Genomic DNA, 18266 nt, shown 5'->3' on the forward strand with positions numbered 1-18266 from the left:
TACGCATTTATTAATTATCCTATCAGTTTTAGTAGGTATTTACTTCATCATGATCAACTCATCGCCGGCCTACTACTGAGAACAGGTCTCCTCTCAGAATGAGGAGGGTTTAGGCCACAGTCCGCCTCGCTGGCCAAGTGTGGATTGGCAGACTCCACACGCCTTTGAAAGACATTATGGAGAACTCTCAGGCATCGATATTTTTCTTCACCGAATTAAAACAAGTGATATTTAACGGCTTAAAATGTATATAACTCAGAAAAGTCAGATGTGCGTGCCCGGAATCGAACCCCGACCTCCCGGTGCTGCCCCGCGCCGCAATGCACCCGCGCGCACGTTGCGTTCGCTGACAACACAAAATTCATACTCATATCACAGAGTACGGATTTGAATTACATACAGACTACCAAAGGTTCGATGAAGCCGTCTAGAGAACAATCGTGCAGTAGGTAAGTTCGGGACGAAAAAGCGACCCGAATGGGGCCTACGTTACCCCATGATGAAGGATCGTGGTGGTCGTCATTTACTACGAGATCAAAAAGAGACTTGAAACCCTTGATGAAACCTCAGTCACCGTCAATGTGGCCAAAACCGGAACCAAAGAGTAGGTATGTAATCACTAAGTTTTAGGAACTAACCACAGAACTGCAGGTACAGATACATTCGCTATTAAAATAGCATACTTAATAGCATGCTTAAAATGAGCATGCCCTTTAACTGTAAAAACATTTGCTTGTAAAAGCATGCTCATTTTAAGCATGCTCAAAGCATATACTTAGGTAATCAGTCACACATGCTATCAACTAGCAAGCTCTCTGCCAGTGCAGTGTGTAGGGAAAAATGAAAAACCAAGTGGCCCTGCGCACAGAGCTTAATAAAATCATCCTTTTGCTTAGGCTTAAAAAAAATTGTCATCAAGAAAGAAGAAGTGTTAGGAGGATTTGGGTGCGTAATTGGATAACCTGAAGAAAAAATATTGGAACAGGGACTCGATTGCTAGTAGAAATGCGAGAGAAAGATATGAAAGGCTATAAAAATCAAACATCAGCTAATCATCCTCAATAAGCAGGCTTGGTATCGATCAGCTGAACTAATTAACAAGTTTAGACATGCTCAAAACACGTCTCCTTCCACCCGCGCTGCAGGTGCATGCTACAAAATCGAACGATCGTCGATTTTTAGCATGCTTATTATTTTTAGCAAAACATGTACACATGCTACTAGGTGGCATTTGCTCGAAAAAAGCATGCTTTCGTGCTAATAATGAGCATGTTTATATATTCTGTACATCTTGCGAAGAATAATAATAATGAGACAACATGACAACGCCATCTTGCGAAGTGTCATGCTGTCTCATTAGTGGAGTAAACGAAGCATTTTCGTCGGAAGTCCTCAGAAACAGCTCCGATTTTGATGACTTTTTTTAAAATATTATTTAAAATCAGAAACATTTTGAAGCGGGGAAATAATTTTTAATATTTTTTAATCCATATGTATGATATTTATGCATGATGAAGTCTTTTCTTTAAAGAAATTTTGTCTGTTTGAACGGGCTAATCTTCGAAACGGCTAAACCGATTTTGACGGGACTTTCACAGACAACTAGAGGATTGATCAGGGAGTAACATAGGCTACTTTTTTAACCGACTTTGAAAAAAGGAGTTGTGTTTTCTATCTATGTAGTTATACCTAAATCTCCGAGATTTCTGAACTGATTTACGTAATGTCTTTTTTAATCGATAGAGGAATTTTGCGACATTGTCATTTGAAAAATATTAATATCTAGCAATTTTACGTAACGAAACCGTCATTGCAGGGTGCAATGTTTGTGCCAATAAATGCTTATGGGTTCGAAACTGTCTTGCGTAGTGATTACATACTCTTTGCTGTCTTGCTCTCAGTAAAATGAGGAAAACGGTGATTGCAAAAATAAAACGCCAAGAAAGTAGTTCCTAAAAATATTTTTATTTTTACATACAGAGTTCAATCAACAATCCATGTAAGTGCGCATGGACTCGAGATAATTAAACGATTGCAAAAACATCTCGGAAAGATGGATAGGCTTAATATATTTGTAAGTACGAAATTCGTTAACTAATCAAACATTGTATATGGAGAAAACAAAAATAACGTAAAAAATCACTTCCGCTCAGACTTCTTTAATTATTACTATTAACATCAGGTAAATCACACTTAGCTTAGACACACTCAACTTCACTTAGGTTATACTGTTTATCCACTTAAAAAATCCTCCCTAAGGTGGGATACTCGGAAACGCGAGTTCGTTTTTACTATCACTATCCCCAGATGGGGCGGATAGACGGAAGTCATAATTTCCGAGTATCTACCCTAAGGGAAAAGGAATAACCCTCAACTTTTCTGTGCATCTTAGATTTTAAAAAGAAGTATAAGCAAATGTTAACAAAGTAAAAAATAATAATGTAGACAGAGATTGAACCATGTAACCAATCAAAGTGAGAACATCCATCGCAATTATACACAACATGGTATGCGACAGGTTGAGCTAATCTGCTGCGGCTGTGTGGGGCGTCTCCTCGCCTCATACCCCGATTGCCATCTCAACCTGTCGCGTACTATAGGTGATAGAAAATATATTTTTCAGAAAAAAAACAAAGAATATGAAAATTAATATTTAATTTATAAATTAAATAAAGACAATTTTGCCATCTCTATCTCTATAAGTCTATAATATATAGTATAATTTACTATTTCTTTATATTAATAATTCAGTTTATCTTACCAAAATATAAAAATATGTAGACATTGTAAACAAAATTGACAGATCTATAAGAAGTGTTCTCTTTTGTACATTGTGGCTAATTCTGTTGTGAACAACTAAATTGACAGCTGTCTAAATGTTTTGCTATCGCTTTTACAATCTCTCTTCGGAAAAGGATAGCACTAGATTTAGACCTGTTAATTTAGTTTAGAGAATGTATGCGATAAAAGAATTAGCAGTTCACTTTGGAATTAGTTAAAATGTACCCATTACAAAAACTTTTAGACCTAACAATTTAGTTAAGTTTAGAGAATAATATCTGGTGGTTACTGTATTAGAGAAGTGCGAAACCAACGGCCTCCTGTTGGCACTCTATAGATACGATTGTTACATTTCGCACTGTTGATATTATTATGCAGTACAATGGGAGACTATCCACACGATCGTGTCCACAGAGGACACGGGAAGGGAGCCTTGCCAATTTTCCTCTCATATAGTCAGCGATCGGAATAAGTATACAGTACAAACGCCTAAAGTTGGCGAGAACACATGGAGACTGGTGTAGCCCATCAAATTTAATTTGGAGACTTGGAGATTGGTGAAGCCCACCAGATATAGAAATTCGATTTTGTTGAATACCTCAATTCCGGAAACTGTGATATTATTTAGTATTAGTCGTCAGCGTAAGTTGACCTTTAGGGCAATGATGTCCAACATTTATTTATGGCAGTATAAACATTTCTAGATAGTTATTCCGAACACTGCATATGATATTATAGTATATCATATTATTATGATCATTTACACTGTTATTATGTTTATTTATTTTCTAAAGAAAAGAGTAATTTAATTTTAGGGAACCAGTCTGTAAACAATGGAATAAATAACAATAATCAACACTGCATAAGATAGGCCTGGTCAGTGCATATAAACTACACATAGGTCCATCTTATGTATTTTCTGGCAGATTTATCGAAGTACGTCATATAAAATGGAGCATATTATAGATTCCACATGCGCCTCGGCGCACGTGGCACACGTGAGGGTGTGCGGAGGAATCGCTGTGTCATCGTATCGGGGCAGAGGGCGCTAGTGGCGAGCGCCGAACTCCACGGCGTCGTCATCCGTGATGTCTCCGTGTCTCCAGAGATTCAGCCGAGAGTTCTTCGCGTGCTCTTGCGCCTGACGATACTCAGCCGCGAGTGCGATAAGCCGATGATCACGGGTGCTTTCCATCAGTACCAAACCCTCCTTAACCAGATTCTGCGAACAAAGATACTGCTGTCAATTCATTTGTTAAATAACGCGCACGATGCATGAGAGCTCATGTGAAACTGTGAAGTGTGTGTGAACTTTTTGTGTCATCGATAATTAAAAATGGTTATTAAAACTAACAGAAGACGTGGATTTTAGGTATTTCGCAAGATCCTCTATTTATTAGTGAATAGACGATGCCCACAACTTTGTTCGTGTGGAATAAATTTTTTAAAATTCAATGGGAACTCTTTAATATTCCAGGACAAAAAGTCCTTGGGATGCAAGCTATTTCAGAACCACATTTAGTGAAAATCGGTAGGTCAGACAGAGCCACACTTTCATATATCCATATCAATATTAATAATATAAAATTATTAGTATGGATATGGATTGTTAAGAAATACACTAAACAAGTGTATATTCAGTTTCATTAGTGTCATTCATGTCTCCCCGGCCGTGATTTTGCGTAATTTCCACAAAAACTATGAGAACTAAGCTAAAGCCACGACCGGGGAGATATTTGAAGGTAAAAGGGAGGGAAGCTGAAGTCCTAGAGGTGGGAACTTTTAAGGAGCAATGTCTAAGGGCATAAGGGTACACATGTACCAAAAAGTACCAAAAATCACTACATTATTTATTTAGAGGTTTCATTCAAATTTTGCATAAATCGCCTGGGCTATTGGATAACTTGGATAAATACAGTGTCGCACCAGACCGAGGCCTCTGTCTACAGAAGTGGTACGAGGAAGCGAAGTGAGAAAGCAAGTTGCTAATGACGCTATGATAGGTCATTCCCTAAACCCTGTACACTCCAACACCTCTCTGCTTGGTATGCAGTTGAAATGTATGAACTAATGCACTTTAGTGAAGCAATGCTTTACTGGAGCAGCGAAGAGAGCCTCTCCTCACTGCTCCAGTAAATCATTAAAACAAGCAAGCTGCACCACACAAACTGCAACTTAATTGTTCTCTAGATTCAAGTGTATATGTTGTTATATAGTACTGTGATGTGAGTGAACAGAATATTTGCATTTATAGCACCAACAGGTTTATTAAGATAATTTATATGGCTGGTGCCAGCAGCCAGACTGCCATGTCGCAAGTTCGACAAAAAGAAATAATCAAAGCATCTCATCAGATATCACCAGCGATGGTCATAATATGGTAATGGTCGAAGACGTGAGGACCTGAATATATGTATCACAATACATCAAAGTACACCTTGCCTATCACAAAATATGGTAATGGTCGAAGACGTGAGGACCTGAATATATGTATCACAATACACCTTGCCTATCACAATAGATTGGAACTGGTGGAAGACCGGGTGTTCTGCATAGCTGTATCACATAAAATTACAAGTATAAATTAAATATTTATAACACTCGCGACAAGTGAAGGTTACAGTAACTAGAAAAGAGCTGATAACTTTCAAACGGCTAAACCGATTTTCTTGGATTGTAGCTAAGAACACTCTCGATCAAGCCACCTTTCAAACAAAAAAAAAACTAAATTAAAATCGGATCATTAGTTTGGGAGCTACGATGCCACAGACAGATACACAGATACACACGTCAAACTTATAACACCCCTCTTTTTGGGTCGGGGGTTAAAAAAAAAGTAGAAGCGGGCTTACCTTTCCGATGTCTGTGCTAGTTGTAGGATCGACGAGCGTTACTGCTGGCGGTGAGCCGCGGATCTCCACGTTGAGCATCAGCTTCTTGTTCAACGTATCCATGGAGAATGCTCTTACGGCCTCGAGGCGATCGTCGGAGTCGGTCGCGAACTTTACGCAAACCAACGAGTACTCCGTCGCGTAAGCGGGCTCCACCTCAGTGCCCGCGGGGAGTTGCGCGAGTCGGGTTTGACTCAACACCTAAAATGTTTCCATAACTTATATTATGGTGATTGGTGATATTAAAAAGAATAGTAATTGCAAAGTGGTGAAAACGTCGGACTCCCATTCAGGGTCCGGGGTTCAATCTCGGGCATGCACTTCTCAACTTTTTAGAATTATATATGCATTATTTAAATATAACTTGCTTTAACTGTGAAGGAAGACATTTGCTAGTAAACCTGCATGCTTGAGAGTTTTCCTTAATATTCTCAAAAGTGTGACAAGTGTGCTAATCCGTAGTTATATTTGTTGCTAATTTAATTTTAAAGCTTTACATTACTAACCTCTCGGTTACCATAATCAATGTAGAATACATGGACCATTTTGTTTTCTGACAACTTTTCAACTTTTGCTCTGTACCAATTGTCGTCAGCTGTGAAACGCGCTGCGCAAATCTGACCTTTCCTCGGCACATAGGCGCCCGGCAGGGGAGCATTGCTTTGGAACTCCTGCCGAATTCTTTCCATTAATGCCTCTAATTTGGTACCCAGTTCAATGTTTTGAGCATAGAACGTGCCCTCAGGCGTTATTTCGGTTACGATCACTTTTTCATATTTAACAATACGATCTTGGACTGGCGTATTTTTTGTACTTTCAACTTCTTTTTCCGTTTCGACAAAATCTTTCCAGATCCCGATTCTATTTTTCATTGCATTTTCCTCCGCGGTTTTTATTGCGCGGGCAAATTCCGACGTTTCGGCTGTGTGATGCATTGATGCAAAACCATGCTCAATGAGTGCAATTGACAAGTTTTCATTGTCCACCCACAGCCAACCAATGAAGTTGCCGGCCTTGTCCATTTCTTCAATGGACACGATAACATCCCGCTGCAAGCACTTTTCCTTGGTGAACTGCAGCGCCTCTTCGCCATATGGCTCAGCGGGCTGCATGCCCCCGCCGCCGATGGCCGGGCGAGCTCCTCGCGGACAGTTGATGCCGGCTAGCAGAAACGTGACGAGGGCCGAATCCTTCGGGATGTACAGTCTCATACGCGATCCACTGGCAACAAATTCAACAATTGCTTCTGACTTTTGAGCTCTTTTCAAGAATGGGAAAAACTTTTTCGCCTTCGCAGAATCACCACTAGTATCCTGAACCCTGTGTGTTGGTATATCTTTTTTAGCGTGGACTCCGAGGACAGCTTTTTGCGCCTTCAGTTCAGCTTCCAGAAGTTTGTCGTAATATGCACTTCTCTGATCGTTATCATTCCTGTATCTTACCACTGTTGCATAGCCTTTGCTCACTAGAGCTTCGGCCATATTTCTGTAAAAGAAATAGTATAATTAGTTATATCCCACACATATTATTTAGCTATAATTCAAAATCATATTCCTTACTATCAAACTATCCATAGTCATTTATCCATTCCTCCATCACATTTGTCTGGTGGGAGGCTAGGGCCGTGGCTAGTTACCACCTTACCAGCAAAGCCGTACTGCCAAGCGATTTAGTGTTCTGGTACGACGTCGGGTAGAAACCGATAAGGGGTATGGGTTTATTAATAACCCTTCCAAATTAACTCACTGTCAACTTAGCTGCATCATCAATTATGACTAAGTGAGATTATTGTCAAGGCTAATTTATCTTTACTAATAATATTATAAAGAGGAAAGATTTGTTTGTTTGTTTGTAATGGGTAGGCTCAAAAACTATTGAACCGATTTTAAAAATTCTTTCACATATAGAAAGCCACATTATCAACGAGTAACATAGTTTATATTTTTTTTTTTTTTTAAATAGAGATCCCTACGAAAATTGTAATAATGTGAGCTAAGTCGGAAAAAATCGTCTCATGTGAGAGCTTCCTTGGTATGCGCTGCGGAAAAATAAAAAAAAAATAATTACTTACATTCCAGCTGCCATAACTGTGCAACAAATCTTTTCTGGAAAGTTGTCTTTAGCTGGTTGAATATAGTCAATTATGACTAGTACTTTTTTGCCGACGAGCCTCTTACGTAAGAATTCCCTTGCTTCAAACATCCACGCTATATCGTAGAGGGCTTTGAAACCTTTGGGTCTCGGAGACTGCTTACCCTCTTCATCTGGGTTGTTCCTATAAATAGTAAAAATTAAAAAAATTGTTCACAAAATTACTTCCTTACTCTCTTAACAATAATAATTAATTAATGATATGACAATTTTTAAACTTGCATAAGCACAGTCAAATAGAATATTTCACTTTGTATAATTAGATAACAGGTAATAGTCATATTGGAAGGCTGAGGCGAAGCCGAGGACTTCTCAACCGATTCTGAAAACCAAAACCAAACCAAACGAGGTTGGTAATTGCTATTTCGGCCAAGACTAGTATAGTACTTTAGCTCCGTTTGCGAGGAAACATAAAAAACTCATAAACCATACAGTCTGAAACACACCAATTCGAACGTGACGGTCTTGTTCGAAAAAAAATTATAAAAAAGTAAATATTTAAAAAAATAATTAAAAAAAACAAAAAATCAAAAATATTAATTTAAAAACAAATTACAGAAATTATACTTAATAAAAATAATTAAAAAATATATGCAAAACTAAAACAAAAAAGATAAAAGAAATTAATCATTTAAAAAAAAAACATTGTGTAAAAAAATAGTAGGTCAGAAATAAGTCAGAATATTGGTAGAATCGTAACCCTACCTACCTAAAACAACACTCAAAGCACGTCATCATCAGTATGAGTTTCATAGTCCAGCAATTTCCATTACAGTCCTCTTGGAAATTGCTGGCGTGTGGCCAGTAAAGGCCCGATTACAGTCCTCTATAATGAAATCTTTTCTTATGTAAAGTAGCGGTTTACGAGCAAGTAGAGGTAAAAATATTCTTACTTTTCCCTTGGTGGCCTGATACTGGCCAGGAATATTTTTTTTGTGGTGTTATTTGGCAGTTTAACCACCAGTGCATCCCCGTTGACGACCTCCATAACAGTGGCCGTGAACTCTTTGTCCTTAGCGGCAATGACGGGTGCGTTGCTCACATAATTCGTCCATATGCGAAGTTTCGCTTCTTTAGCTGCTTTTTCCGCTGATCTCAAAGCTGATGCTCCTATAGACACAATGTTATTAAAAAAATCACACAAATCCATTTAGCAATATTATTTATATAAAAATATACTAATACATTCAGGAGCTTGTAAAAATAACTATCGATTTCAAATCACCCCCTCCTCCCACTTCCCCTCCTTTTTTCAAGTTCTAATGCAGACATTCTGCATTTGGACTGCAAGACTACTATAAAAATTGCAGTTGGATGTGGTTTTAATGTAGTTAACATAACTAAATAAAAACTGTTGACCCTCTCCAACGAGTGTCCGGTTTACATTGCATCGGGATCTGTTCACCATCTCCTAAAACCCTAAAGCCTATAATATGCTGCTGTAAAAAAATTATATACATACTACTGTATGTCCGGACATAAACTAGCGATGTTTTAAACACTTATATAACAACTATTTTTAGGTACAAATACACTCTAAACTTGGGCTCAATCGACTTCCTACCTGTATGGCAGCCATTTTGGGTTTTTTGTTGAAACGTTTACGAAAAAAACCATATCTCTCAAAGTTTTGGTCTTACTCAGATAAAAATGGGCTTATTCGAAGGGCAACAATACTGTCCTGTCGTCTACATTACAAAACAAAGTGTTCACATTTCCATAACTTTTGAAAAACATAAGAAACTCGAAAAAATTAATTATTATCGTAAAATTATGCAAATTCACAAATTATTGTAAATCACTGCAAAAACACTCCCGATAACCCTTTTCATTTTTTTACTACATCGAGAGATTTTGAGCTAAGCTACAATACAAAATTTAATTTACAGCTGTATGTCTAATACTTTAAGAGTTATTGTTGTTTGAACATAGCGCATATGCAAGCAAAAAAGGCCTTAGACATACAGCTGTAAATTAAATGTTGTATTGTAGCTTAGCTCAAAATCTCTCGATGTAGTAAAAAAATGAAAAGGGTTATCGGGAGTGTTTTTGCAGTAATTTACAATAATTTGTGAATTTGCATAATTTTACGATAATAATTAATTTTTTCGAGTTTCTTATGTTTTTCTAAAGTTATGGAAATGTGAACACTTTGTTTTGTAATGTAGACGATAGGGCAGTATTGTTCGAATACGCCCATTTTTATCTCAGTAAGACCAAAACTTTGAGAGATATGATTTTTTTTCGTACACGTTTCAACAAAAAAACCAAAATGGCTGCCACACAGGTAGGAAGTGGATTGGGTCCAAGTTTAGAGTGTATTTGTACTTAAAAATAGTTGTTATATAAGTGTTTAAAATATCGCTAGTTCATGGCCGGACACACTATATTCAGCAAGGATGCTCTGCGTATGCAACCACTTACCCGATTTCATCACTGCAAGTGACCAATCGACACATCTAGCAAATCCTTGCTTCACCAACGCTTCCGCGATGTTTCCTTGAGGATGAAGAATTGTGCCGACGAAATTATTGTTGTTAACTGACTCTAAAATGACTTCTACGTCCTTTTGAAGTAATTTCGATTCAAGGAAAAAACGTGCTTCTTCTGCATAGGGCTCCGAATCTCCATCTTGTTTTATAGCAGGGCACTATGGAAATAATCATTATATTTTCTCAAGGTTTATTTAATAAGCAGACTAATTTACCCACACAAAGCAAAAGCATCTGCACAGAGATAAAAAGAAAAGTTGGGCCCAGGTGGCACACCTAAAAGCCAATAATTGGGAATTGAATTGCAGAAAAATTTGAACTTTCGGATTTCAGTCTGCAATCTGTTGAGTTATTGAAGCTTCAAAATTAAATTCATTGCTAAAAGACAAGCTATTTTATAAAGTGATTAAATACTTACTCTTATTCCTGAGAGCATAAGGGTAATAGGTGTGAAGTCAGGCAACAAGCATAGTCTGACTGTTGAACCATCTCTCACATATTCGATAATAGCTTTAACTGGTTGTCCATTAAATTTATTTACAAATGATTTAGGATTTTCCACTGTCCATTTGATGTCTCGGACATGATTCTAAAAAAAAAAAATATGTTGGTAAAAACAAATATAACAAAATTTAGTTTTAGTTTCGTATGAAAAAAAATCTATATAAATATAAAAGCGAAATGCCACTCCCTGAATGTTTAACTAATCAAAAAATCTCAGGAACAATAAAGCTTACAAACTTGAAATTTAGAAGGTAGGTTCTTTGAAGGTTGTATGAAAGGCCTATGTTTTTGAAAACATCTCTTTTGCTACATCAGCATGAGAGCGAAAATCGGGAGGCGTCTTAGCAGGAGAGGTATTCTTCTGACATTAGGAGTTTTATTGAGTGCTGTCTAGAATGTTCTGGGCATTTTTTGTTAGTGGCCATGTCTGTCAGAGCAAAGCAGGCACGTAGTTTTCAGTGGAGACCCCACAGGATTCACATGTATGAGGTTGGGAGCATTTAAAACACCTAGCTTTGGACCTGCACTGAGCTTTAATGTGTCCAAAACGGCAGCATTTCAGACATTGGATAGTTGGGAGTCAGTAAGTTTCCACAGGATGGGAAGTGTGGTAGGAGAAGATTCTATTAGGGAGGGATTGCCTTCTAAATGTCAATACAATGATTGAGTTAAAATCCAGGTCACAACACCATTAGTTACTTCTGAGGCGACGAGGTTTGAGAATCTCTCCACAGCCTGTAGGGAGTTCCATTGACTCAGTGAACTCTTCCAGATGCCAGTCAATGGGAACACCTCTTGCCAATCCCACATAAGTTATATTAAAAGTGGTGATAAAACCCAATTAAGATTGAAGAAGAATAAAAAAGATTATTACAACATATGGTACCTGCATTTTATTGGATAAATAAATCATTCTTTCATTCATTCAACAATGCAGAGACATGATGATCATTGGACATAATATACTTCACTGATTTACCAGTAATTCAATTTCAAATATTACCTGAATGTCTGCTCCCCAGATACCCTTTCCTTGCGACCTGGCCGTTTCTTCCAGCTCTACCATTTTTTTCAATTGGGGTATGTTCCGTCCGCTTTCTCGAACTTTAACTAGGCCTTCCGCTAGTAATGCTTCCGTCATATTTTCGTCCTTTGTAGGGTCTTTTCCTGCCCAAAGAGAACCATATTCTCTGGTTGCGGAATTAGGTGGCTTATCGGCCGTAAAAATAACTTCCTTGCCAACAAGTTTTTTCCTGAGAAACTCTCTAGCCTCCCAAGCAAATGGCTCATCTTTACTTTCGATATCACTGCAAAAATCAAATAATCTTTTATGATCTCATAATAACAAATCAACTTTATTATTTACACATTGTACACATTCATTATTTGGGATTCAATACATAACTAAGATAAAAACCATTCGCTAGCCCTTTTCGCTGTTGCCACATTTCAATACACAATATGATCAAATAGCAAGGTAAAAATAGATTGCTGTGCTCATCAGTCATCATTCAGCTGTCTGGATACCATTTAGTACAGTCATTTGGTGCTCAAAAGGGGAGTTTTGAAAATTGGTGGTTTTATAGATTTCGATGTCCTCTTTCCGAATTTTCATTTGCCACCTCGTATCATTGCCGCTCGCACCGCCATCTTGAAAAAATTGCGTCCAAAACAGTATTTTGAGGACAACTTCTTTCAGACTCATTTTACGATGAAAATGGTTATGTAATAAATTAAATTAGAGACAATTTCTTACAATTTATGTAGTTTTTTTTTTTTTTAAGAATCAATAGTTTTAGCGTTTTAGCGCCGCAAAGTCCACTCCTACACTTGTTTTGGGCAAATAACTCATTGACGAAATGATAGCACAAAAAAAATCCGCACCACTCACTCTACCTCATGGCTGTGTGGAAATAGGTTATTTGGTCAATACGAGTGTTGGAGTGGACGCGAGTGCGACGCTCGTACGCTAAAGGTTGACTCTACAAAAAAAAGATGACTACCTAAATTGTAGGAAATTGTCTCTAGTTTAATATCTTACATAACCATTTCCATCTTAAAATGAGTCTGAAAGAAGTTATTGTCAAAAAATTGTTTTGGGCACATATTTGGGCACCATTTTTCCCAGATGGCGGAGAGAGGAGAGAAGGTACGAGGTGGCAAAATGAAAATTCGGAAAGAACATGGCGAAATTTATAAAATCACTAATTTTCAAAACTCCCGAAAAATTTTCCAAGTACAACCACCAAATGATTGTCAGTGTTCAGCAGTAAACATTAACAGTGGTGACCAGTTCTATAAGGCCCAACTGATTTAGTGATGAGCGAAAACAATTAGTGTTTTTAATTGAATTTAAATTATCTTCATTATACTTTGTCTATTTTATTAATAGTTTTTTGAAAGTTCAGTCACACCCATGAAGTTTCGTATCGTAAGGTTAAAATTTCATACAAATAATATTGTACTTCATGGACGGGTACCGCAAGTGGTAGTGATGTGCCACACATAACGATGACTGCGTTTGTACCACAGATTACAAATAATCGGTAGAGGTAAATACTTATATGTAAATAAGGTGTAATACGTTATTTAATGAGGAAGACAACAAAATTTTAAGGTTAAAACTAATAATTAAAATATTAACATTATATTATAAAGTTTCACTTTCTTCTTAGTATAAGGCATACAAATAAAACAACTAAAATAGTTTTTTTTTTCTTTTTTTAGCAGAGTTTATTTGTATTAACAGAGTTATATTTTTTACAAAAAAATGATAATAAGCGATATCGATTATTACGACCTTTAGGACATCACTATAACTTGTCAGTCGTCGAGCTGTCAAGAAACTATTAATAAAATGGAAAAACTATAACTTGGTTTTCTTATATTTTAAAATAGTGTTTCCGCCACTAAATAAGATGTCTGACAGGTCCTTTAGAAGATAGGTTTTGCTGTCAGTTTTCATCACTCATAATTCAACCTAATGACTAATGAATCTTTTATCTACAGGACTCCTAAGAGCAAACTAATGATATAAGTTCTTACCTTCGTATATAAGTGGAAAGCCTTATATTATATGGTGGCATGAAGCAAAACAAGCTAGGTTACAAAAATTGCATTAATACAGAATTCAAATCTAACTAGCCTAGTGGCCTATACATGAGTTTAAATTTTTTGTACCATAATGTAATATTGTTTGGTATGGATTGAATGTATTCCACTATCTTAATAATAACCTTAAAATGAAAGCGCTAGCCTAGCAACGCGCGCTAGCAACTTGCCCAAAAAATCATTCCTGAAGAGTAAAAAATCACTAAGTTCAAAAATGGCAATTTTTTATTAATTCTGTCAACTCTGTGTACTTTTTTTGACAAGTTGCTGTTTAACTGTAATTAATTAAATGTCAAGCGATGTAAATGTAAACGAAATGCGGTGTTTTAAGGGGCCCACTGACTAACAGTTCGCCGGCAGATATTAATCTGTCAGTTAGTCGCAAGAGTCCACATATTAACAGTCTATCTGAGGATCTGTGACTGTGGTTTGTTAAAAACTTCAAGTCTGTGGCACTTTTCGATACGGGCCTGTCAGTCGGCGTGTTGACCGATGTCGGCCTGACAGTCCGTAATCTCCAGTTTTATTTAAACACACACTTGCAGGTAGCCGACCGGCGGCCTTTCGACAGTCGTTTTATGCCAGTTAATCGCCTTCAGATCTATAATTTTCAACATTGCAATATTTTTTCCAAAATGGACAACAAACCTCAATTTGTATCTACGTTTATAGAGAGCTTCCCGTATTTATGAAAGGTGAAGGCCTGCCTGCCTGTCTACCTGCCTGCCTGCCTGCCTGCCTACCTGCCTGTCTGCCTATCTGTCTGTCTGTTTGTCAGTCTGTCAAGAAACCTATAGGGTACTTCCGCCTATCGTTATCGCAAAATGTTGGAAAAAATACCCGAGTACGGAACCCTCAGTGCGCGAGTCTGACTCGCACTTAGCCCGGTTTTTTTACGTAACATCACTATTACCTTATTTACTGAGTATTTAACTGTCGACCGTCGTCTGCTAGTGTGAAATCCCGAGCCGGTACGACCGCCGCCGACCGACAAGCGTTGCGGCGGCGGTTTGTAACTGTCGTCTACCGCCTGCTAGTGTGTGGATTCAAAGCCAGTACCCGACCATAGCCGGCAGGCAAATATCGCTTTAGTGAGTGGGCTATGTAGTTTTTGGTCGGCAGGCCGCCTGATAGGACTAAATACTGCAGGCGAACTGTTAATCTGTGGGGCCCTTTATAGTAGAACATGTTCCAACAACTTGGAGTTCGTACCCTACTATCAAAGCAGTCTACTCTAGTGAAGCAAAACATGCACACATCGCATTATGTCACAGTCATAAGGATAAATACGCATTTTACTGCATTTTATAGTATTTTTTTTAGTTATTTTTAAGTATTTTTAGTATTTTCATTTAAAAGTCCCTGTGACTGTGTGTTATTTAATATTTTGTGTTAAGTATTTTATTTTACAATTATACAATCCTTAAAGTTTTAATAAATTATATTTCCATTATTTATTTTGTCTACCAAACAATTGCATCTCCTTTCCGCAAACGCGAAAGACTCTTACGATAGAAAGAAATGCATAATATAGGCATTTCTATGAACATAGATAAGCTAAGTCAGACAAGACTATATGTATTAAAAGCTACCTATACCTACTCAAATATGATAACAGGAATAATAATTATTTAGAGTTATCGCGCAAGTTTAATTTAGAGGTGTTTTTATAAAAATTATTTAATGTGACGGATGTAATTGTGACAGATATGGCGTTGGCAAAAGCCACATGACTTAGTTGCCACCGCCTTCACTTCAATATTTCTGCTTAATTTTTTTTTAATTGGACTGACAGAGCGATGACGCAGTAATCAGGTCTCATTTGCCAACCTCAAGTTAAAAACTTAAGAACCTGTTGCTGTGATACTACCGAATTACAAAAATGAGACAAATAAAATAATACACTCCTTTGTAAGAAAAAAAAAACAGGTCAAGAGCAAGCCAGACCAAGGGTTCTGTTCCATTTTAAAACAATTACTAAACTAAATAAAAATTACAAAACAAAAATATCATCCAAAGCACTGTTATGAGGCAGGGCGCCCAGAATTGCCTCATTGAATGGAATATACTTTTTTTTTTATCCACTATAGGTAAGCGCTTGACCACAATCACACCTGATGGAAAGTGATGATGTGGTCTAAGATGGGACGCGTTTACTTGCAGAGTTATGAGCGTTTCATGAATGTAAACCAAAGCAGTCTCACTTTTTTGCATGTATTTTTTATGTTGGGTATATTAAAAATACTTGCTTCTCTCTGTGATTTCTATAAAGTGACCTATGCAAATTTCTTGTGTTCTTCCACTCAGGATCTTGTTCAGTAGTTTTTCACAAATATAATAACAGTGAAAAATTTAAAACACGACCTCAGCCCCCCTTATGAGCTAATACATTATGCCTGCGACTTCACCAGTGTGGATTTGGGTTTTTAATTTCCAGTAAAAAAAGTGATGTCAATTTGATCATCGGGATCAAAAATAAGTATCAACCTTCTTGATGTTCTCTGACTAACATATATAAAATGAAAAGGTGACTAATTGATCTATCTACATAGCGCAAACTACTGGATGTATTGAGCTGTTTGGCAAGCAGATAGCTATTATGACTTAGACATCCACTAAGAAAGGATTTTTGGAAATACAAAATGTAGTCCACACAGACAAAGTTGCGGGCATAAGCTAGTGTAAATAGTACACAATGATTTTGAATAATCATAAAAAAAGTATCAAGTAATTATATTGTGCCTTCATAATAATAGTGGTAGCATACCCGCTATTTACTAAACAACAAAATAAGCTTACAAGTGTAAATTAAAAATTTATAACACCCCCGGCAAGTGAAGCTTACAGTAACGAGAAACGAGCTGATAACTTTCAAACGGCTGAACCGATTTTCTTGGACTATTCCGCGCCTACGATCCAAAGTATCCGAGCATGAACATCAGAGTTTTCCAAAACATTTGGGTCGGGGGTTAAAAATCATTATTTTACAGATGCTTTTTAATAGTCAAATAAAATTAAAAGTATCTACCCAATCTAATATTATAAAAAGTCTACTTTCAAGTTGATATACCATAAAGATTGGCGGTATAGAACTATTCTCGTATATTATCTTAGGTATATTATCGTATTTGATGAAATGAAAATTTGGTTATCTTAGAGTAACTTGCGACTTTATGCTGGGTATAAAATGTATTCTATGTTGGTGAAATTGGCCTTTGAACTAGCATTAAAACAATTGGTAAGTGAAAGTATATTATAACATGACTTTTCCTTTCACTAAAATTTAATAAAACAGTTTGAAACTGCCATCATTTCACCACCGCTGCTAGTGTCATGTAACTGCACCTAGATATTTATGCTGGCACAAGAAGTGTGTCTATATATAGTTTTTAACTTTACAGCAACTCAGACTAATTACACTTGGTAGTATTTTGCCAAAAATGAAAAAGCAATAATAAAATTATTATCAAAAGTTCAAGAATAGAATTAATAACAACTTTATGTAGACACATTATATTTTAGTTAACAAATTTCGCTATTTCTGCATTATAACTGCCATGTGTAAGTAAATATTTAAGTAAGGCTAAAGTTATGGACTCACTTGTTGGCAGTTCTTTGCCGAGCGAGTTTCGGCGCTGTGATACCGGATAGAGCGATGACTTTCTCGGGAGGCGGACCGCCCTGAGGCTGCTTTCTTATCACTACGGTGTCTCCCGAAAGCACCTACAACAATTAAAATACAACACATAAACTCATATAGCAATCTTGTGCTACCAATATGTCGGGTACCTAAGTGGATTGATCAATCCGACTCCTAGTAAAATAAATGTATCTCTTTTACCGCATGTAAAATATATTCAGCATTCACCATTATGATCACAACTGTACGACGAAATTAAGATAATACAAATAAAAATCGATCATTGCTATAAATGTAAACGCGGTGCCAACAGGGCAACTATGTGCACGAGGTATCAGGCGAAAAGCCCAAACCCGATAAAATAGGGTGGAAAAAGAATATTGTTTTACCTGTTTCACGATGCCTATTTTATATATCGGCGAGGCAACGGGAGGACCGCTCATTTTTACAATTTTTAGGTAAAAGAATGAGAGCTTATGAATTACTATTGAAAAGACAACTTAGCAAGGTTGGCACTTGACGAAACGTGGCGGACCGCCAGCAACAAGTGTTACCAATATTAAAAATACATTCAAAAGCACACCTTCACCTGTGGTATTACAAGCATCAAAAAATACTTTTACTTTTGTTATCAGTGGCTATGGGTAACTTTAGAAATTATTCAATGTGAAATTGACAACAACATGGAAAAAAGAT

General features: G+C 37.0%; 1 protein-coding gene across 1 annotated transcript; it reads right to left on the minus strand.

Annotated features, from left to right (window-relative positions):
* Positions 1–1946: 1946 nt before the first annotated feature.
* LOC123880465 (staphylococcal nuclease domain-containing protein 1) lies at positions 1947–18114 on the minus strand. Its single transcript, XM_045928598.1, has 10 exons — positions 17960–18114; positions 17532–17653; positions 11823–12126; positions 10734–10904; positions 10248–10473; positions 8717–8933; positions 7744–7947; positions 6179–7157; positions 5634–5873; positions 1947–4003 (listed from the first exon to the last, which is right to left on the minus strand). The coding sequence occupies exons 1-10, from the start codon at positions 18011–18013 to the stop codon at positions 3830–3832; spliced, it is 2691 nt and encodes an 896-aa protein (XP_045784554.1). The 5' UTR covers positions 18014–18114; the 3' UTR covers positions 1947–3829.
* Positions 18115–18266: the final 152 nt, after the last annotated feature.

This window comes from Maniola jurtina, chromosome Z (assembly GCF_905333055.1).
Source record: "Maniola jurtina chromosome Z, ilManJurt1.1, whole genome shotgun sequence".
Lineage (NCBI taxonomy): Eukaryota > Metazoa > Arthropoda > Insecta > Lepidoptera > Nymphalidae > Maniola > Maniola jurtina.